At 47.7% G+C, this 24,440-nt stretch overlaps 1 protein-coding gene across 3 annotated transcripts in view; it reads left to right on the top strand.

Moving 5' to 3' along the window:
• The window catches only part of LOC309644222 (uncharacterized protein), a 175,712-nt gene that overhangs the window by 81,230 nt on the left and 70,042 nt on the right, over window positions 1-24,440 (top strand). For 2 of the 3 annotated variants that reach the window (XM_082427879.1, XM_082427880.1), the window contains exon 2: window positions 4,755-4,895. The exons of the other annotated variant lie outside the window; for it this stretch is intronic. In XM_082427879.1, the coding sequence (XP_082284005.1) occupies window positions 4,755-4,895 (141 nt within the window). The remainder of the gene's footprint in view (window positions 1-4,754; window positions 4,896-24,440) is intronic. 3 annotated transcript variants of the gene reach the window in all.

Here is a 24,440-nt window from a genome sequence, read left to right as displayed (position 1 = left end):
AAGCCACCTCAGTCCAGAGCAACCATTTAAAGAGCAGTGACATTGTCTGTGCCCTGCCAGTCAGTGGTGCCAGCATGACCCATCCATCAGTCATCCTCCCCAAGTCTGTCCCACTCATGGCTCCACTCCCAGAGGCCCTGGATGTGGTGCGATCACAATCAGGGTGAGTGGGTCCTACGTGACCAGCCCCACTGGGATCTCGGCAGAGGTCAGGCCTGGGGTCAGGGGCTGGGGTCATGTCTGCTGCAAAGCCTCATTAGGGGCCACTCCTGGGAAATCTACAAGACACGTTTGCTCCCTGAGTCCATGTGGTCCAGATGAATGCCTCAGCCAAACAGAAATTATCACAGGTCATGAATCTTCAGAATCAACTGGAGGATACTCGATGCCCTGAATGTTAAATCTGTGAGTGCTATAGGTGTGGCAAAGAGTGAGGGGTCCCCGTGCCATTCCAGCATGTGTCCAGCCTGCTTGAAGGGTGCCCAGTGGCCCTGGGTGTGCAGCCCTGTCTCCTGGGCCGTGTATCATGAGTGGGAACTCTAATGCGCTTCTCTCACGCTCACCACCAACTCTGAGAAAACTCAGCTCTCCTAAAATGGCACCTGGCCAATCCGAGAAAAAATTCAAGTCTTTAGTAATAACAATAAGCTGCATTTGTTTGCCTCCTAAACTCTGTTCCAGGTACCATCCCATTCTACCTTCACAACAGGCAGATGTGGCCTTTTATCCCCTTGTTGTAGATGAGGACACAGAGACTCAGAGAGGTTGAGGACTTGACCCAAGGTCACACAGCTGGTGATGGGCAAAACTGGAACTTGAGCCCCACTCTGTTTGACTCCAAAGCCCCGACTTTCTCCACTGGGTCCTGATGGGGACTCACTCCACCCTCCTCACAGAACAGCTGCCTACTTTCCAACAGGAGCCTTTTAGAAAACCATAACCCTTAGGAATTTCAGGCACCATGACACGCAGCAGTTGGAAAATGTTGGTGCAGCAAGTCCTTCTGGGGCAGCCTTTATGCCTATGAATCCAGAAAAGTCTCGACGCTTAGTTCTGGGTCTATTTTTAGCTCCTTTCACCCTTGCCAGGCGTGGCCTGAAGTTCTATCGGCCGCCCCGAGCAGAGCTGCCAGGAAGATTGAACTCTACTTATTAAAATGCTCGTGGCATTTGAGACGAGGAGCTTTTCCCAGTTAATTCTAATCTGTCAGTACTCATTTTTTCCTTTGAAGCCCAAATAGCAACGTATCACCTCCCTAAACAAAGGGCCAGCATTGACTTTGACCCCCTCTTTGGGTTAGAGTCATGGGAGGTATCAGAATCAGGAAGCTGGGGCTCGTGCTCATGTGTGTAGGGGAAAGATCATGGGGTTACATAAATTATATGGCACCTATTCCATGGAAAGCAGTGCAGCTATTAAATTGCCAATGTATTTATCAATATGAAAAGCCATTTGTAACATATTGCAGAGTAAAAAGAAGGAGTTACAAAACTGTGTGTAGCATAACCCATTTTGTATCTAAAAATATATCTACACCCAAAAATTACCAGGAAGGCATATTCTGAAATAGTTATAATTGTTATTTCTGGGTGCTGAGATTATGGATAATTTTCTTTTCTTTTGTCCACTTATCTGTTTTTTCTTCTAATCTCCCCCCCACCCCAGTTAAACATGTATATGTTTAAATGTAAACACAACAAATTTACTGATATATGTGGAACTTTAACAGCAAACCTTGTGCCTGAATTTCAGTGGATACTGGTCCCTCTCAAATCAGGTCACAGTAAACTTAGGTTTGAATGAATTTCTATTCAGGCCCATATTCTATTCATTTTTTTACCTAGTTTTCTATTTTGAAAAACTTAAAGCCCACAGAAAAGTTGCAAGAATGGTACAATCAGCACCCCAAGTCCTTCACCTAGATGGATTGATTGATTGCATTTTCGCCACATTTGCTTTATCTCTGTATGTTGTTATATGCATTTCTAACGCCCCAACGTCTGACACTGTTTTCTGTGAATGAATGAATGGCTGCAGTAGCAGGAAGGTCAGTCCTTAATGAGCAAGGTGGCTTGTGCAGCTGGTGCTACCTGAAGTCCAGCTGGTGGCAGAGGAGAACCAGAGGCAGAATGGCCCCCCAGGCAGAGAGCAGCATGAACAAAGGCTTGGAGGGCGGCAGCATGGAGCTTCTACAGAGCTGACCGACAGGGAGTGGGATGGCAAGTGGAGGTAAAGCTGAACACATGAGCACTGGCGAGGGGGACGGACCCAAAAGGTCTCACCTACCACCCAAAAGTATCAAAGTGTAAGGGCAGCCACTGAGGTTTTGTGTATTTTAAAGATCTCTCTGGGAACTTCTCTGGTGGTTCAGTGGTTAAGACTCTGTGCTTCCACTGCAGGCGCACGGGTTCGATCCCTGGTCAGGAAATTAAGATCCCGCATGCTGCGCAGTGCAGCCAAAAAAAAAAAAAAAGAAAGAAAGAAAGAAAAGATCTCTCTGCTGCCATGAGGAACATGGACTTGAGAGTTACAGGCAGAAGGAGAACCAATAGCTCTTGAGGTGACTGCCTGGGTTTGGTGAGGCAATCCAGGACAGACAACTCCAGGGTCTGGTTTGGAACATGTGAGTAGAGATCAGTGCTGCTTCTCTAGGTGGGGAGCGCAGAAGGGGGAAAAGCCAGCGGTAAGGGGTAGGGGAGGAGGGGAACTGCTGACTTCCGTTTGGGTACATTGTGGTTGAGTGGCCTGTGGGATATCCAGATGGAATTGCCCAGCAGGCAACTGACTATAGGTCTTGAGCTCAGGACCAAGGACAGGTCTGGAGATGGAAATTTTGGAATCCTGAGAATCAAATGGGTAGGATGACCACCATCATGGTTGGCCTGGGATGGTCCCTGCTCATGCCTATGTTGTAGCATATTTATTAATAGCTCCCCCTTTTGCTTGCCTGGTCTGGACAATAATTTATATGGTCTCCCTGAAAAGTTGAGATTGGTTGCTTCCTGTCTTCACCTGATACTCACCGCTCCCTGGCTTGGCCTGGCTCTGTGGGTGCTTTCTCCTGTATGTGGTTAATTACTAGAGGTCTGTGTCTTCTATCCTTGGTTATTTCCCACCGTGTTTCACGTGCTACATTTCGAGTAGACAGTGCCTAAGAAATATCTGTGTGTCTTGTGGTTGAGAGGTCCCCATCTACTGAGGAGAGAGAGGGTGGGAGAGGTTCTGTGGGTTACCTTGCTGGAGGCTGGTGGATTGAGATGCCCCTTTGGTCCAAGCTCCTACTAGGTATGGACTTTAGGAAATGTTGGAGAGGTGAGGAAACTCTAAAGCATTCCCACCTTTCTCCTTTCCCTCGCCCTCTGCTGGGGCTGCGACAGCTGGAGTGCTGATAATACCTGCCCCCCAGGAGCCCTGAGGGCAGCCAGCCCTGAATGAGTCCTTCTGGAGCCCACGTGATGGGCTGATGAGAGCCATGCCCTGGACAAGCCCTGTTCCCTCCACGTGGCCTTTGCTTCAGCCAGACAGCCCCCAAATGTATCCTAAATACTTTTGCCTGTGGGACAAGGAATGCCCTTTTCCCAGGCCCTCATGCCCCCCAGCCCATGTCTAACTGTTAAACTCTACCTACCCGGGACTTCCCTGGTGGTCCAGTGGGTAAGACTCCGTGCTCCCAGTGCAGGGGGCCCGGGTTTGATCCCTGGTCAGGGAACTAGATCCTGCATGCATGCCACAACTAAGTTTGCATGCCGCAACTAAGAGTCTGCATGCCACAACTAAGACCAGGTATGACAAAAATAAATAAATATTTTTAAAATAAAATAAAATCTACCTACCCTTTGAGGCTTACTCGCATGTGTCCTGATGCCCCAGGAGACCGTCTTGGATCCATCCCTGCTGGATGCAATGCACTTCATCTGGAATGTCCCAGTGGCATCCACTGCCTTCCTCATTGTTTCATCTGGGCTCTTTTCTTACTCCTTGGAACTCAGGGTGGAGACACTTTTGCATTTTTGTGTTTCTGTACAATGCCAAACATGGGAGTAATTACTTCATGATGTGTATGGAAAGTGTGTGAGTTCAATTGCTAGGAATTTAGTCTCCAGATAAGAGGGCACCGTTGAAGGTCATGAAGCAGGGAATAGAAGGATGAAAGCAGAATTTACATTTATTCATTCATTCAACAAGTATTTCTTGACAACCTCTATGTACTAGACACTGTGGTACATAATGGATTTAAAGAAATAACCCCTAGCTTCAAGGACCTCATTATTTAGATGTGAGAGGGAACAAGACAGATGTAAACAGCTACCAAACAATGCAATAAGTACCATAATAGTGACAAGACAGTGCATGGTGGAGTCGGGAAGTGCTTCACCAAAGAGGTAACATTTAAGATGAGTCTTGAGGCATGCATAGGAGTTTGCCAGACATCAGGGAAAGGGTACTGCTAATAGAGGGAATAATAAGGGCAAAGTCACTGAGCCCCAGAAATGATTGTATAGGGGACTGAAAGAAATTCAGTGCAAGGGGTGAGGGGGAAACAAGTATGTCAGGGGAGGCGGGGAGATGGAGCAGGGGAGAAGGAAAGGGGCCTGCCCTGAGGCAAAGGGCAGGGTTTTAAAGAGAGGTAAGTTGTGCTGACTGTAGCAGTGAGGAGAGTGGAAGACAGGTAGTTGTGAACACGCAGCTGCTCCCCATCGTTCACCTGGGACTGCCTGAACTCCTGGTCATGGCTGCTTTACTTTGGATTGTAGGTCCCTACAGGGAACTGCCTGTCCCATACCCCCGAGTTGCCAGCAGCTGCTACAGATCCCAGCCACCGCCTCACCTACTCTCCTGGTGAGAGAGACCTCAGCAGGACTGGTCTCTGGGCTGAACCCTCCACCAGCAAAGAGGTACGTGTGCCCCTAGGGAGTGGGCAGATGGCAAGGACTGCCCTCCCAGCTGGGCAGCCTCGCTGGGTGGGCAGTGCCCTTTCTAGTGTGCAGGAGATGTCAGGGGCTGGCAGGCCAGTGTCCGCCCTCCTGGTGTCCACACTTGGCAACCCCACCTGTCTCCAGCCAGCTGTGTCCTTGCAGATGAAACTGGCAGAAGGAAGAAGCTGGGCTCCGAATTGGCTCCCTGAGTTTTTTTTAAATCACAATTTTGATGTTTCCTGTGTTGTTGGCTGACACCAGTAGTCCTTTTTTACTACCTCTTCTATGCTTCCTACATACTCTTGGTCATCCCGGGTGCAGGACGGTCCCCTCCCCTGACCCCCAGCACTTACCCAGTCCCTGTTCCTCTCTGGTCTGTTTGGAGAGCAGGCTGGCCTTTCTGTCTTGTTGTGAATGTTTACACAAATGGAAAATGTCAGTTTAATCTGTAAAGGAGCTCAGGTGGGAAAGTTCCCAAAGCAAACATCCGAAGGTGCAGTGTGTTTCCCCTGAGGGTGGTCCACGGGGAGAAGCTGGTGCAGTGTCAACTCACAGCCTCACATTTATTCAGCAACCTCTGTGGGCAAGAGCCCCTGCCCTCCTGGAGATTCCAAAATAAATAGACAAATCCACAGCCTGTTAAATCCCAAAGTCAACATCACAGTGCCGTGCGAGCTCTCGGGCAGGCACGACTGGCCCTGGGTGCAGGCAGAGAAGGTTTGGTGGAGGAAGGGCTCACTGTAAACTAGTCTGGGAACCAGGGTGGGAAATGGAGATGCTTCCAAGAGGAGGAGACATGAGGAGTGGTGAGGGCATGTCAGGCTGGAGTAACAGTCTGACCAAAAAGCTGAAAGGAGAGCTCAGGGACATAGGTGGCAGGTCTGGAGGGTGTTGGACAGACTCAGAGAGCCTTGAATGTCTGTCCAGGGAGTTAGGCCCTTCTGTGTGCAGGAGAGGAAGTGAGGCACGTGAGCGGGCACTTACATCTAGTACTAGTCTTCCTGGTGGGTATCTCTGCGGCCTGGACCCGTCTGAGTTTTAAAAGATGTTGATGCTTTTTATGTGTATCACTGGATGAACTCATTTCTGAAATCCCATTAGCTGTAAAATAACCATGTTTCTGAGGTAGGAGAGGATGGTGATGTAGTGAAGGAAAAACTTTTCCTCTACCCTTATAGGTTCAGTTTCCAGAGCCTGTTAATTAAAATGACAACAGACATTAACAGGAAGAAAATGTTTTATTTACATGCATCATGCATACATGAGGAAGTGCTCAGTGTTGAGTAACTCAAAAGGGTGGTTAGAATTGGGGGTTTATATACCTAATTTAGTAGAAGAATGGAAGGGAGAGAAAAGGCTCTTATGGGGAGAACAAATGGGCTTCTTTAGGAAAGACAAATGGGCTTTTTAGGAGAATAAATGGGAGATAAGAGAATCTGTGATAATGTTTGTCAATACAGGTACGAGTAGACTTTACCTCTTCTTCAGGGCCAGAACTCCCCCAGAGAGAGTTAATAGATTGTTAAATTATGGTATATTTGCTCTTGGTCTCTCTCTTAGAAGCAGACCCATCCCAAAGAGGGAATTTATGGCAGTCCTGATTTCTCAAAATTTCTGCTTTTAGTCAGATAGGGGAAGCTCTGAGAAGGCTTCTTTCTGCATCTGTTGAATCTCAACTGTCTACAGCTGAAAATAATCGTTATACCAATTCTGGGGTTCTGAGTTACTCCCCATGGTGAAATAGGTAACATGCAGGAATTCCTGGCCAGTCGGAGCTAACCTTCACAACCAGAGGAAACCAGTGACTGAAGATTCATTCTCACTGTGTAGACCACGCATCTAAATCACTGGGGTTCAAAACAATCACAGTTTCAAAACAAAACTGATGCTGGAGAGTGGGGAGACTCTTTTGGGATTGAATGATCCAGATAATTGCAGTGGTGGTGATGCCCTCCCAGCATGCCCTGCTGGGGCGGTGGGAGCACATTAGTCACGGGTTGGGGTGAGGAGAGGTGGTCGAGGAACAGGGGATAAATAAAAGCGGTGAGCAGTCTTGTCTCCAACAGGCCTGCAAGGGCGGGCTGTTGGTTGAGGGTGACTGCCAGCATCCCAGGCAGGGAGACATGAGTCACACCCTGAGACGCTGACCTGCCAGCACCCGGCCTCTCTAGGAGAAGGAGGGGGGAGACAGGCGCTGGTGATTCCAAATGCCAGGCTTGGCCTCTTGCCGTGGCCTTGGGCTTGAGATCTTTGTCATCCCTCATCAGCAACCTTTGCAAAGCTACGTGACTGACTGGCCCCTGTTCACAGTTCTTCTGCCGCTCTTTATCCTTAAACCATCAGAGGCTCTACTTCTGACCGGAAGAGCTAGAGCCAGCCAGCCATTTTTCTGGTCATAACCGGAGCATTCGTACCTTTGGAGCGACCCCTTGGGACTGTTCTCTCTTTGCGACGGTGGGGGCTGGTCTGTGAAGATGGGAGGGAGGAGTGACTTGTGTCACTGTCTTCACAGCAGCCTGTTCTTCCCCAAGGTTTCAGTTTGCTCTCAGTCCCTTCCCCTGTGTGACCCTTAGCCCACACCGGAGGTCTTCTGACCAGAGCGGTGGTCTCTTCTAATGTTCTGAGAACATCCAGGACCTCACGCTGGAAAGGTAGCACCTGAAAAGCTACTCGTTGCTGGGTGGCATTTCCAGACACCATGTCCTGCAAGAAGGGCCAGGACCGCCCCAGCTGAGGACAGACAATTCCCTCCGGGACCCACTTTCAAGGAGCCGGAGGCCAGAATCAGAGTCTCCTCCTGCCCTTCCCCATCTTCCTGATACTGAGTACTAGAGTTAGTGCCCCTTTTTATCTCCACTCTGTGTTCTGCGGCCTCCTAGGTCACAACCTCACCCCCGCCCAGCCCAGCCCCCTCTCCCTCACTTAGGTCTGTGCCCACCCTCTGCTCTATGCCTGGCCTCAGGTGGGTCTGGAGCTTAGGGCCAGTGTCACAGGCTTTAGCCTTGCCGTGGGCAGCCTGGGTGGGAGCTGAAGTTGGGAGTCTTTTGGCAACCTCGGCAGAGAAGGGCTGAATCTGAAGTAGCTGAAGGCCAGTATTCTGCCCGTGTGAGGGATTTTTATTCCCAGGGATCCTGATGGACCACTAGGGCGGCCTTGTTAGGCAAGCTGAAAGTTCATCTTTTTTTTCACAACTGGATGTTCACAGTGTCTATGTACTTGCCTTTTAAAAATGTCATCATCTAGACGAGTTTTATTTTATTTTATGTCCGGTCTTCCTTTTTATCTTTTAAGTGGGAAATGGAGAGCATGTGAGGGAGCAATTGAGAGGCTTGCTCCAAGCAAGGGACACGAGATCCCTTCCCCCAGTTTGCCCCTGCACGTTCCTTCCACAGCTCCAGAGCTGAGCTCGTATTCCAGCCGCAGATGGAATACCTTGAGCCAGGCAAGGCTGACAGCCCTGGAACAGGTGTGGCTACTGTGAAATAACACGGAGACATCTCAGAGCAGAGACAACCCTCCTTCTCAGAGCAGAGAAGAGCTGGAAGGAGACAGGATGCTTCACATCCACAGCTCCTGGCGTACTAAACACCCAGATCTCCCCTGGGTTAGGAAAAAGCCGCCATTTCACTGAGGGGGGGCCCCTTGGTGAGCTGCCTCCATCCCAGCCTTGAGATGATAATTTGAGATTTTCACTAGGGTTGGTTGGAGATTCTCGCTATGCAATATGGCAGTCATATGAAGGTATTTAAACCTACATTTACATAAATTAAAGTTTAAAAATCAGTTCCTGTTGCACTAGCCACATTTCAAGTTCTCCATAGCCACACGTAGCTAGTGGCCACCTCATTGCACAGCACGGATACGGAACATTTCCGTCATCACAGAAGGCTCTCTTGGAGAGCCCTGCAGGTGTCTGGGAGAGACGCTTGACAAAATTGATCAAATCCCCTTTACATGGACCTGTCCATTCCATCGATGTTGCATACATGCTTCTTTGACCTTCTGGTGGACATTCAGAGGCTTCATTCCCACTGTTGACTCCCCCAAGCTTCTTTCTCAACCCAGAGATCTGGCTGTCCTGGCCTTGTGAGGCCTCCCTTCTAGAAAGAACAGGTAGCATGCCTCTGATACAGGCTGGCTAGGCAACCCCCAGGCATTCCCAGGATCAACTAACGACCTGACATGTACTGCCCAAACGAATACCACTCTGTGTCTGGCAGTGACAGTTCTCACTAGGCTGTCCTTCTGTCTCACTGCTAGTTAGTAACTGAATGGATGACGAAACCCATCAGATACTCCCATGTCTGAGGATATTACCTTCCTGGCTCTGCAGTGTCACCCCTCCCTTCCCCCAAGCGTTACCATCTCCCCAAATAAAAATGTCTGTTAATATCCTAGGTACAGCCTGCCAAACTCCTGTATTAGAATTACCTGGTGGGAGGAGCTTGTTTAAAATGCAGATTTCTTGGCCCTGCACCAAGCCAATGGAATCAGGATCTCTGCGGGGAGGGGGCGTGGGTACTGAATCTGGGAACCACTGCCAGTGAGGAAGTAGCTCGGGAACCATCCTTGGAGTCCCTGGAAACTAGAAATCAACCCCCGTTGTATTCTGGGGTTTCTGGTATATTGCAGACCACACCACCCCGGGGGCTGAAAGCTGGATGTTGGGAGCTGCTGGTGGTAGTGGGATGACCGATGTTTCCCACACCCTCTTGTTTCTCCCCCTGCCCATCCCCCATGCACACACACAGGTGCACACACACAGGTGAGTATGCACATGCACATGCACACTACTCCCCCGTAAGGTCTGCTGGGTAACTAACAGACCTTAAGAAAATCCTGTTCCAGGCCCTTCCTGTGAGGCAGGAAGGAGTTCTGGGCCTTCTCTCACAGGCCCTACTGCATGGACCCCCCAGGAACTGAGCCTTCAGGGCCTGCCGTGGAGAGACCTTCTTCCTTTTCTCTAAATCAGGGTTTCATGACCTTAGCCCTGCCCCACTTTGGTGAACATAAAACTCTACCTCTGGGATTCTAATGTGCCATTGTGTCCCCTCTTCTTGTCCCTCCAAAATATCCTGTAGTTTGTGTTATAAAAATAAGGTTTCCCCCTTGCTTCCCAAACATAAAATTATATGCACATAACACCTAACAGAGCATGAAGATATAGTTCATTACTGGTAAGAAAGTCACACCGCTAGAGCAGTTTCTCTAGCATGAGCGTGCTCCAGAATCCCTGCGGGGCTTGTTAAACCGATCGCCAGGCCCCGCCCCCAGAGGCTCTGATTCAGGAGGTCTGGAGTGGTGCCCAAGAATCTGCATTGCTAACAAGTTTCCAGGTGATACTGCTGCTGGGTGGTGGAACCACACTATGAGAAGCGCTGCTCTAGAAAGACTATCCTTATACTCCCTCCCTTGAGCCCAAGGAAAGGCCAAGCCTTTCTTTAAAACACTAAGATCATCATATGGTCTGGTCTTTCTCTGGTCTCCCTCCATCTTCAGATTGGAGTATCTAAAAGACAAATCAACCCTGGTCTCAATAGTGCTGATGGCCTCTCCCGGGGAATCTTTGCAGTGTTATTAGACCAGGTCTCTGTCCCTGCAAAGGTTCCATCCACATGGGGTAGCTGTGAAGAAAGGAAAGGAAGTGAGGAATGAAGAACACTTTCTTGCCAAAGTTATACTGAGCACAGGTTTCCAAACACCACATCCAGGAGTCTGGGGGTGTGTGTGGTATGGTGTGTGGTGTGTGTGTGTGTGTGTGTGTGTGTGTGTGTGTGTGTGTGTGCATGCATGCATGTGTGTACACATGTGTGCACACACATGTTTATTGTTCCTTATCTATAAATTGTCGTAACCATAGCAGAAAACTCACATGGTGAATCTGAACAGCATTGGTGGAGAATACAGGCTTCCTGTTCCAGCCAGGACTTGGAACAATTGCTCTGCTTGTGTATTTATTTGGGCTTTGGCATCTCAGCAATGAAAAAGTTTGTGGAGTAAATGAGGAAAAGATGGAGAACTTTTCTGCTCTGTGTTTATAGGTTTTGGCTTTTCCCAAACAATCCATCTTGAGGTCTTGCTATCAAGCAGGCAAGCAGCCCGCTGATGGTCTTGTTAGAAGTTTTCCACTATTTATTTTTTGCCCAGGGAAACAATCTAGTTCTCTGCCACTGAGGCTGTCAGGCAGTAAGAGTGCCTGAGCTCACTCCGTTGTTTATGGGGCTTTCTCTGAATCTCCAGCCCTTTCCCACAGATGGGAAAATCAATGGAAAATCCCTCAGCAACAACCCTGAGTGGCCCATCTGTCCTCAGCTGTCCCCTAGTCGCTCTTTGTTTAGTGTCTCTCACATTGATCAGCTGGTCTCTTTCCCCTCTGGGCTGCTCAGTCTCACCTGGACATTTACACTCAGTTAAAGGAACTTTGAGAGGAGGATGGCACAGTTGGTGATGGACTTACATGCATGCCTTCCCAGGAAAGACACAGGGAACTTGGAGGATGTCATCTAGAGGAGGGTCCTCGGGGGACACCACCCCGTCTTCAAATATCCAAGCAGCTACAAGGCAGAAACATCTTGATCTTGCTTCCTGCACTCCAAAGGGAAGTCCTAAGTTGTCAGTCAGGCTCTTTGCTGCGTTTTCCTGTCCCTTGGAGCTTTTCTCTCTCTCCCCCTCCCTCTCTAGGAAATCTCACTTCTTCTTAGAGCTTTAAATGTCATCTGTAGGCTGATGACTCCCAAAAGTATATCCCTGGCCCAGATCACTTTTCGAAAATGTAAACTTATATATTCAACTGCTGACACACATCTCCACTTGATATCTCCCTGACATTTCCAACGTAAAGTGTGCAAAAGCGAACTCTTGATCGGCACCCCTAACCCAAATCTCGTCCTCCCACAGTTTTCCCCATCTCGGTAAATGGCACCAGCCTCCGCCTAGTTGTCAAGTCAGGGATCTGGGAGTCATTTTTGGCACTTCCTTCTCATTCATACGCCACATCCAATCCATCACTGAGTTCTGTTTATTCTCCCTCCAAAATGTGCACTGAGCTCCTCTACTTCTCCCACCTTCATTTCTACCACCCTCAGTCAGGCCTCCACTGCCTCTCATAGGGACTGCTACAGGCATTCCAACTGGTCTTTCCTGCTTTCCCATCGCCTGCCTCTAATCAATCCACCCTCCCACACAACACCCAGGGAGACATCTGAAAACTCCACATCAGATCATGTCGTCCCCCAGCTTAAAACACTTCAGTGGCGTCCGAGGCAGTTAGCATAAAGCCCAGGCTCCTTCTAAGGCCTGCAGGGCCCTGCGTGATCAGGGCCCACCTCCCCATCTCACCTCATCTGGTACCACCCTCTCCATCACCAGGCACTTGAGCCACGCTGACATCTTATAGCTCCTCAAATGTACCAGGCTCTTTCCTGATCCCTCTGCTTTGGCTGGCCTTCCCCCAGGGTCCCCCGCTCCACTCCCCTCAATCTTTTTGTTCTCATCTTACACACCACCTTTCCAAAGAAGCCATCTATTTTAGTTATCCATCGCTGCGTAACAAATCATCCTCAAACCTAGTAGCTTGAAACAACCATCTTCTTATTTCTCACTGTGTGGTGAGGTGTCTCAGGCTTAGTGGGGTGGCCCCTGTCCTGGTCTTGCTTGGGGCTCTCTCTCTCTCTCTCTCTTTTTTTTTTTTTTTGCATGATGCAATCTCGTTTTTTTTTTTTTTTGGTAAAGTCATAACACATTTATGTGCCAATGTGTCCGCATATATACATATAGATGCATTTATACATGCTGGTATATGATTACGTGTAAGTGGAGAAAAATACAGATGACACACTCTAGGTTGTTCACATATGTTAATTCAGAATAAGGCTAAGTGGGAAAAGACTTTTTTTTTTTTTTTTTTTTTTAAAGTGGCCATGGTCACACGGCAGCTGGGGCTGAAACATTCAACATGGTTTCATTCACATGTCTGGCGCCTTGGCAGGAACATCTCAGCGGGCACACTGGGATGGCTGGGCCTCTCTGTATCATCCCAGGGGTTTGCCCTCTCCACATGGTCTTTCCAGGGGAATGGCCAGAGTAATTTGGGCCTGGAATGATCCCACTAAAAGCCTTTGTAGAATAGAGAGCGGTGGATATGTATATTTGTTAGTGTGACTAGATGGTTCCCAAGAGTCATGGTGTCATATAGTAGAAAAGAGCAGGACTTTGGAGTCTAAAATTCAAATCCCACCTCTGATTCTTGCTTATTAATTAAGGCTCTTTTGGTTGCAGCAATAGAAACGGATTGTGGCTAGCTTAAGCCAAAAGGGGAATTTGTTGGAAGGATCACATGGCAGGGCTGACAACCACAACTCAACTGTAGAAGTCAGTGGCCTTTCTCCAGAGTGCAGCTACTAACCTGTCTCGACCTCAGTGATTCCTTATCTTTGTGTCTCTCATTCTTTAATTTCAAGTCTCATGTCTCTCAAGATTCTGTTTGACCCAGTTTGGTTTCAGTATCACATTCCTGGTCAATCAATCAGCTAAGGCCAGAGGACAGTCACATGGTACAGACAAGGCTGCTGGGGCCCCCTGAGAATGGGGTGCATGGCCAGAAAAGGAAATCAGTGGGAGGCAGTTGGGGACCCTGAGAGGGGTCAATGATGCTCGGTCAAGTTTCTGGTAAGCCTCAGTTTTCCTCACAAACAAGGTAGGAAAATCTACTTCTCAAAACAATGTCCAGGAACTTCCTTGGCGGTCCAGTTTGTTAAGACTCTGTGCTCCCAATGCAGGGGTTGCGGGTTCAATCTCTGGTCAGAGAACTATGATCCCACATGCTGCATGGTGCAGCCAAAAAAGAAAAAAATTAAAATAAAACAAAACAAAACAGGGACTTCCCTGGTGGTCCAGTGGTTAAGAATCCGCCTTCCAATGCAGGGGATGCAGGTTCGATCCCTGGTTGGGGAACCAAGATCCCACATACCACGGGGCAACTAAGCCCGCGCCACAACTACTGAGCCCGTGCGCTCGAGAGCCAGTGTGCCACAACTAGAGAGAAGTCCGCACGCCACAACGAAGAGTACCACCGTGAAAGATCCCACATGCCGCAACGAAGAGCCCATGTGCCACAACTAAGACCCTACGCAGCAGAAAGAAAGAAAGAAAATAATAAAATAAAATCAAGTAAATATTTTTTTAAAAAGAGCCTATGCATTCCTAATTGTAATGAATATCACCCATATCCCTCTCCATGTTGGCCTTACCGATTATAGACACTCCCACCACAGGGAATGGTGTCCCTAAATCAGTGTTTTATCAAACTTTTTTTTTTTTTTAATAATTCATTTGATGAAAACTGTTCTCTTATGTAGTTTTTTTTTTTTTAATAAATTTATTTATTTAATTTTGGCTACATTGGGTCCTCATTGCTGCGAACGGGCTTTCTCTAGTTGCAGCGAACAGGGGCTACTCTTCATTGCAGTGTGCGGGCTTCTCATTGGAGTGGCTTCTCTTGTTGCGGAGCATGGGTTCTAGGGGCACAGGCTTCAGTAGTTGTGGCACGTGGGCTCAGTAATTGTGGCTCGTGAGCTCTAGAGTGCAGGCTCAGTAGTTGTGGCGCACAGGCTTAGTTGCTCCACGGCATGTGGGATCTTCCCAGACCAGGGCTCGAACCCGTGTCCCCTGCATCGGCACGCAGATTCTTAACCACTGCACCACCAGGGAAGTCTCTCTTACGTAGTTTTAATTTGCATTTCTCTTATCGTGAGTGAGTCTGAACATCTTTCAGAGAGACTCAGAAGCCAGCTGTATTGTCCTTCCTTGGGTGGTTGGTGCACAATCTTTATGCATGTTTTTATTGGTTATTGTTCTTTTATTATTGTTATTGTTATTAATTTTTATTTAGGACCTCTACAATGATGGAAATTAGCCCTGAATGAGTAGTAAATATTTTTTCCAACTTGTCACTTGACTTTTTAAAGATGGTTTTCGTATAGTTTTTATTATTATGTAGGCACATTTATGAGTCTTTGTTTTAGAGCTTTTCTGGTTTTGTCTTACACCAACAAAGGATTATTCAAAAATCTTTTCCCTGTGGTTTCTTCTAGTATGTTTTTAACTTTTATTTATTTGTACATTTCGATATTAGACACATTTGAAACTTATCCTGATCCAACTTCATTTTTTCCCCAACTTCATTTATTGAATAATTCCTTTTCCCCTACTGGTTTGAAATGCTGCCTTTACTGTACACTGAATTTCTCCAAGTACTGGTGTCTATGTGTGGGGTTTCTGTTCTGGCCCCTGGGTCTGCTGCAAGCACTCTCTGGAGACACAGCTGGAGAGAGCCCTCTCTTGTTTCTCACCTGTGTCTCTGGCCCCTCCTTCTCTGCTTTTCTGGCTCTTCCTTCTCTCCCCTCCTCTGTTTCATGGCACCCATCCTGTGCTATCCTAGTACATTTTCCCTTCTCTCTGCCAAACAGATCTCATCTGGCTTCACAGCTTTAAGTATCAGCTGTGCATTGATGGTATATGGCGTTATTTCTCTGGCCCAGATCTCTCCTCTGAACTCCAGACCCATGTAGCCAGCTGTCCCCTCAGTCTCCACTTGGAGGCTTCATCTGAATTTCAAACTTAACATTTCTGAATTCAAGCTCCTTATCTTTCCCAGAACCTGCTTCTCCCACAACGTTTCCCACTCAAGAAACAGCAGCTCCATTTTTTCTATAACTCAAGTCAAAAATCTTCAAGTCTTGACTTCGCTCTTCTCTACATCCACTCTATCAAGACCTGTCAGCTTCAGAATCCAATCAGCTCCCACCACCTCTATCACTGCCCATCATCCCTCACCTGAGTTATAGCAATGGCTTCCTCACCAATCTTTCTGTGACAGCCCTGATTCCACTTTGCTCTCCAAGACTATTCTCCCTTCAGCAGCCGGAGTGATCCTTTTAAAATGTAGTCATATCCTGTTCTCCTCTGCTCAGAACTTTCCAGTGGCTCCCAAAGTCCCACAGAAGTCTCCAAGATCCACCTAATCTGGCCCCCAGCTACCTCTCAGAACTTTATTCTCTTCCATGCACCCACCCGCTTACTGAACTCCAGCCACACTGGTCCCCCTTCTGTTCCTTGACTAAAACCAAGAGGACTCCTGCCTCAGGGCCTTACCACATGCTGTTTCCTCTACTTACAATGCTCTTTCTCCAGCTACACCTGAGGCTCTCTCCTTCACCTCCTCCACGTCTGTACTCAAATGCCAGCTTCTTGGAAGGTCTTCCCTGACATCTTTATATAAAATAGAAATCCTACCCTGTACCCTGACTTTCTATCCTCTTACCCTGTACTTACCAACCTTGAAATATTATATACTTATTTGTCCGTCCATTTATTATCTATCTACTCTTGCCAACACGAAAGCCCCCACAAGGGCAGAAACTTATTATTTTCTTTTCTGACACTTTTTTGCATCTAGAAGGGTCATATACTAAGTACGCCATAGATACTTGTTGACTAAAAGAATGAATGAATGAATCTGTTATGCTCTAGTAGCACATTTTATTTATTGTTGCTTTATAATACCTATTTTTCATTTAATCCAAGATGCCATTGATTGTAAAGTCCACCACTATTTTACATACTGCTGTCAAACCATAACACAATGCTTTCTTACCACTTAAAACTTTAATTTATACTTATGGAAAGAGCACTTTTAGACTTATGTGGACACAGAAGTTTATCATATATCACACTTGGACATACATAAGAAAGAAAATTTGTATGAGCAAAATAAATTGACTAAAGCAGTTCTAAAAGGTCTTCACATTCGTATTTTGATTCTGACCATTGATGTCCTTGTTTTTCTAACCAATATTGTCCTCTGTGCCTTCAAGTGTCCCACTTTGATGATGCAGCATTTCTTAAAAGAATACCCCACTACTGTCTCCAGGATTTTCTTCCAAGTCGCTGACAATCTTGGCCAGTGTTTTTGTGTATGGACAGGTGATGACAATTAGCTCCTGACTGTACCTCAATGACACACCTCAATTTCAGAGATGTTAAATTGTAAAAACAACAACAAACAGAGAGCAGAATCAATGAATTATGGTACTTATCTAGTAGGACTAATTCCCCCCCACTTCCTCTTCTTGTCCAACTTTTTTTCTAATTATTCTCATTTTTTCTTTATGAGTAACGTTAGGAAATCTTATTTATACAAATAAATGACAATATATGACAAATAAATGATAAAAGCACAAGCAGAACCAGATCTAATCACTTGGTTCATTATTTTATGCATTGGTTGTAAGGGCCGTTTGTATTAGAGTGGAATCAACACATACTGGGTAGTCACTCCCACCCCATGTTCTTGGCAGACACTGCCAATTCATCAAGGTTCTGTTTTTCATGGATCCCAGAGGAGGCCTTAAAGTCCTTTTCAACAAAGCGTTCCAGGCAGCCGTTAGCAGTTGATTAGAGTCTGTACATAGATTAAATCCCCGCCAAGCCAACAGTCACCCAGGGCATGTGGAGGTGAAAGGGCAAAAAAGTCTAAATCTGTTATCATTTCTTCAACAAGACAAGATATGCATTCTAAACACCACTACCCCTCCTTTGGGAAAAATTGTGTCCCTGGATCAGTTGAAGGCTATTTAAAGACTTCCCCATTGCACCTCCAGGCTAGCTGAGTTCAGAGCCCCAGATCAGACCACCCATGAATGGAGTTGTATAAGACTGCCTTGGACAAATCTGACAGGCCAGCAGCTACGTTTAGTTTTGAAGTGTTCTCTTTTCCCACCATAAGGTATTTGGGAGTTTCCACCTAGGATCCCTCATTCATACTCAGGAGTAAATCACTTCCAACCCCGGGGGACCAACACCTTGGTCTAAGTTGTGTTTTTGAATCACCTGGGCATCCTGCTACAATACAGGCTCTGGCTGGGTGGGCCTGGGGTTGGGCTGGGAGGTGCTGGTTAGCTCAGGCTGCCATAACAGAACACCACAGACTGAGCGGCTCAAACAACAGAAATGTATTTCTCACGGTTCTGGGGGCTGAGGAGTCCAAGTTCAAGGTGCCCGCAAGGTAGGTTTCATTCTGAGGCCCCTTCTCTGTGCTTGTAGGCTGCCACCATCTCGCCGTGGTGTGCTCACATGATGCCTTCCTGTGAGTGCAGAGAGGGAGCGCTCTGGTGTCTCTTCTGATGAGGACAATAATCCTACTGAATCAGGCCCCACCCTTATGTCCTCATTTAACCTTTTTTTTTTTTTGGCCTCACTGCGCTCGGTATGTGGGATCTTAGTTCCCCGAGCAGGGTTCGAACCCACGCCCCCTGCAATGGAAGTGCAGAGTCTTAACCACTGGACCACCAGGGAAGTCCCTCTCCTCATTTAACCTTAATCACTTCCTTAGAGGTCCCACCTTCAGAGAAGGCCTGAGGATCAGGGCTTCAGCACATGAATTTTAGGGGGACACACTCACTGGGTCCACAGCACTAAGGATCAGAACACTCGGGGGGAAACGTCCTACTTTGTCGGGTCACCACAGAAAGCAAGTATGCCCCTGACACCTACACAGGCCTGACCTCAACACCTGAGATCATCAAGCTGAAGGATTTATCAGTGACTAAATCCAGCAACACTGTGTTGCTGGCAGGAAAAAATCCGTTGTCTAATTATGAACCTCCACATCCCAGAATTGTGGGGCAAAGCCTTTTTTCAACTCCTTTTAACAGAGCTTCTCTCTGTGGCAATTCCAGCCAATTAAGCCTACTCTGCAGGTCCCAGGCAGAGAGGGCTCTGTGCATGCGCTATATTTAGTGCCCAGGTGGCAGATGGACATCTGCCACGCTGAGCCCAGCACTACTGTCTCACCACCCCAGCGGCGTCAGGATGGCTCCCGGGGCTTGTGTGGCAACACGGAGGCTCCCCGCGCCTGTGCTAACCCAGGCCTCCCACCCAGCCCCGAATGGCTTCAGAAACGCTGACTTAGGTGGCGTGGTGCCTCTTTATGGGCACCATGCCCTGGGCCTGGTGGCTTTTTTTTTTTTGGCTGCGTTGGGTCTTCGTTGCTGCGTGCGGGCTTTCTCCAGTTGCAGCGAGCGGGGGATACTCTTCGTTGCGGTGCGTGGGCTTCTCATTGCGGTGGCTTCTCTTGTTGTGGAGCACGGGCTTACTTGCTCCACGGCATGTGGGATCTTTGCGGACCAGGGCTCGAACCCGTGTCCCCTGCATTGGCAGGTGGATTCTTAGCCACTGAGCCACCAGGGAAGTCCCAGGCCTGCTGGCTTTTTAAGGGCCCCTAGAAAATATTTGAAACCTGAGTTTAAAATGCATTGGTTCTAAGAGACAAAAGTTTCTAATTTGAAATCAGTAAATGTTAATTAAATGCCCAGAAAATGTCAATGGTTACCTACAGTTCAACACTACTGTCATATAAATGGCTAATAAATAAGTAGTTATATTATTATATAGTGTATTTATATCTGATAATAAGAACAATAAGGATAATTTATTTTAAAAAGCTGAAAAGTATAAAAGTCCTTTCAAATTTTCTAGAGCAAAGAGATATTTAGAATAGTGTATGGGTGCCTTTTAATGTTTGCTATGATGTGGGAGGTCCCCTAAGGTCAGCAGGCCCAGGGCCTGGCCCAGGTGTGTCCTCTAATGACCAAGAGGACCCTGACATTTGGGCAAAGCCGGATTCCCAGCCCACCTGTTGCCATGTTTCTGAGGTTGCTTAGCTTGGCCCAGTTTGATCTGGGCATCACCCAGGCCCCAACACTCTACAGTGAGTTTCTCACGGTGTCATCCAGGAACCACCTGCAACATTTGGGGCACTTGTTAAAATGGCAGTTTCCTGGGCCTCAGGACCTGTTGGATCAGATTATCTGAGCAAGGGCCCCAGGAAGCTGTACTTTGAACCAGCTCCCAGGTGATTCTAATATACGGTAAGCTATAAGAAGCGGAGCTCTGGAAGGCTTCTTTCCTGTTTGGCAAAGAGCTGAGCAGAGCTGGTGAGAAGCAGGTCTCAGGATATGAACCAGGACTCTCTGAGGTTCATGGCAGGCAACTGGGGCCAGAGCCAGGACCCAGGGAAGAGGTCTAGGACTGGAAGGGACTTCAGGTAAGACCAACAAACTGGGACTTGTGCCCCTTCTGGCTCCTGAATTCTCCCACTTGCCCCAAGCCAGCCTGCAAGGCTCAGGGCTCAGAGCTCAGGCCCTGGCAGGAGCTCTTTGGGGCTGAATCAAAGGGAAAGGTGGGAGGAGGACCGACATGCACTCATTTATTCATTTATTCAGTGTACATTCATTCATCCAATATTAATTGAGCACCTGCTCTGCACCAGACACTGGCCTAGGCCCTGGCCATACAGCAATGAACAAAAATGGATATTGTTATCCGCCTTGTGGGGCACACAGATCTGGCACAGCTGCTGGGCAGATCTAACAGGGCTACTTGGGCCTGGCAAGAGCTGCTGGGAATTGAAAATGAGATCATGGGCCAGAGGAAGGTGTCCCATTTTATTCCAGGTAGGAAAGGGCTCTGGCCAAGGCAGCCTCTGTGGAACGTCAGCTGAGGGATTCTGCGTCATTAACCACTCAGCCTGTGAGTCTTAACACCTGCCTTGCCCCTTCTTCCGTCCACTTCCAGTTCCTGCCCATTCTACTTTCAAAATATCTCTTGCAACTGTCCACTTCTCTTCATTCCCTCTGCCACTGTCCCACCCCAAGCCACTGTCCTCTCCCTCCAGGGTGATGGCAGGAGCCACTGACCATTGTCATTACACTATTCTTTTTTTTTTTTTTTAACTTTATTGATTGATTGATTGATTTTTGGCTGCATTGGGTCTTCGTTGCTCTGTGCGGGCATTCTCTAGTTGCAGCGAGCGGGGGCTACACTTCGCTGCAGTGCATGGGCTTCTTATTGCTGTAGCTTCTCTTGTTGCGGAGCACGGGTGCGCGTGCTTCAGTAGTTGCAGCACGTGGGCTCAGCAGCCGTGGCTCGCGGGCTCTAGAGCGCAGGCTCAGTAGTTGTGGCGCACGGGCTTAGTTGCTCTGCAGCATGTGGAATCTTCCCTGATCAGGGATCAAACCTGTGTCCCCTGCATTGGCAGGCGGATTCTTAACCACTGTGCCACCAGGGAAGTCCCATCATTACACTATTCTTAACCATCTCCATAACATTATCCTCATAACTTCCTCCCAAAGACGTGGATCCCCTGCTTGTAGGCCTTCTGGTGACTGCCCAGTGCACTTAGAATAAAATCCAAGCTACCTAACGTGATTCATAGAACTCCTGATGGCTGGCCCCAGGTTTCCTCATCAACCTTGTCGCATGCTGATGTCCCCCTGGCTGGCTCTGCTTCCCACCAAAGTCTTTAGGCTCCGAAGACACTCATACACCTGGAATGCCTTTCCCTGCTTCCTTTCCTGTTGCCTGAGTGATTGCTATTCATCCTTTAGGCTTCTACTTAAACATCACTTCCACAGAGAAGCCTTCCTTGACTACTCCCCACTCCCAGTGTAAATGTGGTCCCCCTGTCCATTTTACCTTTACTTTGTATTCATAGCATGTTCATAGTAATTACATATTTTCTTGTGATTATTTAATGACTGAGTCATAAGCTCCTCTAGGTAGAAAGCTGATCTATTTTGCCCCTTTTGGTACACACAGTACCTAGCACATTGGTACTCAATAAATATTTGTTGAATGAGTGAATGAAAGAGCAAGTACATCCTCATGCTGTGCTTGTTCCGAAGTGTCCATCTTTGTGGCAAGAGTCATGGGAAATGCAAGGAAGAAATCACAGTCCCTGCATTTTAATAGATTTGAGAAGATACTTCATGAACAAGACATTTATATTAGCTATCAGTTACTGAATAACAAATTACCCCAAAACTTAGCAACTTGAAACAATAAACATTTATAATCTCACACTGTTTCAGTAGGTCAGGTATTTGGAAGCAGTTTACTTGGCTGGTTCTGGCCCTGGGTCTCTCATGAGGTTTCAGCCAACATGTTGGCCAAGGCCACAGTCATCTGAAGGCTTGACTGGGACAGGAAGATCCACTTCCAAGGTGGCTCACTCACATGCCTGCCATTAGTACTGGTTGTTGCCTAGTAACCTCAGCTCATCACCACATGAACCTTTTCACAGGGCTGCTTAAGCATCCTCCTGACCTTGACATGGCGGTTGAATTCCTCCAGAGTAGGTGATCTAAGAGAGCACAGCCCAGAAGTCACACTGTCTTTTACGACCTAGCCTTGGAATTCACACTGTCATTTCCGCCACATCCTATTGGCTACACAGGTCAGCTCTACTCATGGAAGGAGAAGACTGCACAGGAGTTGAGGATCACTGGGGGCCATTGGAGAGGCCAGCTACCAAGGGCTGAAGTGTGGTCCCCTGCATATAAGTGTGAATTCAGAGAAGGGAAAAATCTCTGTGATAATTAGGTTTGGTTAGATGAAAGAGGTTGATTCGCTCTGTATCCTGAAGAATGACTAGCCACTGGAGAGCCCTCCATGAGTGGAGGGAAGGCAGGCCAGGTGGGAGCACAGCATGTGCAAAGGCACTGAGGCAGGGAATGGGCATCATTGTTAGAGAGTGGTCTGTCTGGAGCAGAGTGTGTGTGTAGTGAAGTAGAGGTAATAAGACAAAGTAGCTGGGTGACATTGAATTAAAGAAGCTTTGGATGGTTGTAAATAAGGAACACTGTGGAGTGCTGTGATGACTGACTATGCTGACCCAGAGCTTTAGGAAGCATCACTGAAGGTCAGCATGTAGGACAGCTTGGTCTGGGGAGAGACTAAAGCAGACACAGCCTTGGCCTGGTGAGAACCTGAATTAAGATATTGGCATTAGGAGAAAAAAAAGAGGCAGAATTTTAAGTATTATTACAAAGAAAGAATCAACACTACCCAGAAAGCCCGGGAAATGGAGGATGAGGTAAGGAGATGGGTCTGGACCTCAATTTCTCCTTGTACATGATGGGGCTGGGGGTGCGTGTCAGCACTTGCTCCACCCATCTGCCAGGACTGAGATGAGCATCATGTGATATGATGGATATGAAACTACTTTGATAGGAGAGAGGTTGTAGACACTGAAGGGATTACGATTGTAGGAACAATTCACATGGTGAGCAGTGTTTATTTTAGGTCAGAGGGAGGTAAGGTTGGGAAAAGAATAGGGACTATTTGGGGCCATGTCTGTCCAACAAGCCATCCCTCTATCCCTTCCAGCCTGATGGATCTAAAACCCAGCACATCTCTCTTCACCTCTCATTGTGCCCCACTCTTCTCCCACTTACCCATCTGTAGTCTGAGCACTTGACTCCATGGGTCCTGGGGAACCTGCAATCTTCCCCTTTTCCTCTGCCGCACTACAAGCACACAGTAGTGAGGAGACTGTGCCAGGGGAGCAGAGCCACTGCTAGTGGCTGAGCAACGTGAGAGACTGGGTCTTGTGGAGCCTGAAGCTGTACCCAAAGTGGTCAGATCAGAGGAGACGCTGACCCAGCCAGCAGACTCTGACCTGCAGTGTCTTAACCTCCATGTCTAATCTCTCCTGGTCCACTTAGTTCCTTGCCCCCAAAGCAATCTGTGGAGAAAACAAAGCTGTTTCCTCTTTGCTGTGCTTATTGTACACACAGACCTGTAGTTACTGATCCTCATTGTATTAGTAATAATGAGTTTCTGGATTTGTATTGCCATTTCCAAGTACTTTCACAAACATCATCACTAAGGGGCATATAACGAAAGATGGAGCTATTGTGTATTAAGTAACCAGCCTCACAAATTACCACCTGGTTACTTTCATTCCGTAGGCCTCAGTCTTCTCATCTGTTAAATGGGATAGCAATAGAACCTACCTCCTCCAGTGACTGGGAGGATTGAATGAGGCTCAGTGCGGTGGCTGGCAGGTCGTGGTGATAGGGCAGAAACCTCACAGAGTGCCTGCAGGCTGGTTGGAGAGACATGTGGGGGAAAAAAAAAGTCTGCTTTTTTTGGGCTGCCTGGGCTTTTGTTAATAAATTTCCAGCGGGACGTTTCCGCCACTTGCCTTTTTTTAGAGACATGAAGAGAGGAGAATTGAAAACATTTCCTATGTTGAAATGAAAGGCACTATTTAATCTTGTCACCATCTGCCTGCGCTCCAGGCTGGGAGCCCACAGGCCCAGCTCCCTGTTTCCTAGCGACGGGCAGGCACACCTTCCCCATTAGAGAAAAACGCCCACTGCAAAGAATGCTTCTGCCCCAGGGAACTGGGAAAGAGGTGCCCCAGACCAGAAGGGGGCCCAGCCTTCCCTGGACATTTGTCTTCAAACAGGCCACCCCGTTCTTCTTTCCCAGGGTCACACAGCAGCAGGGCCAGCCCTTAATTTGCAAAGTCCTTGAGGGACCCTTGGTGCCCTGAGCCCCCTCTTCATCCTCAGCAAAGCTCTAAGGCTGTCTTCATTTCCAAGGGCTGCCGTAACAAAATACCACAAATTGAGTGGCTTACAACAACAGAAACTTGCTTCCTCACCGTTCTGGAGGTCA

This window comes from Balaenoptera physalus (assembly GCF_965194825.1).
Source record: "Balaenoptera physalus genome assembly, chromosome: 15".
NCBI classification, from domain to species: Eukaryota; Metazoa; Chordata; class Mammalia; order Artiodactyla; family Balaenopteridae; genus Balaenoptera; species Balaenoptera physalus.
This window is presented reverse-complemented; position numbering and strand designations above follow the sequence as displayed.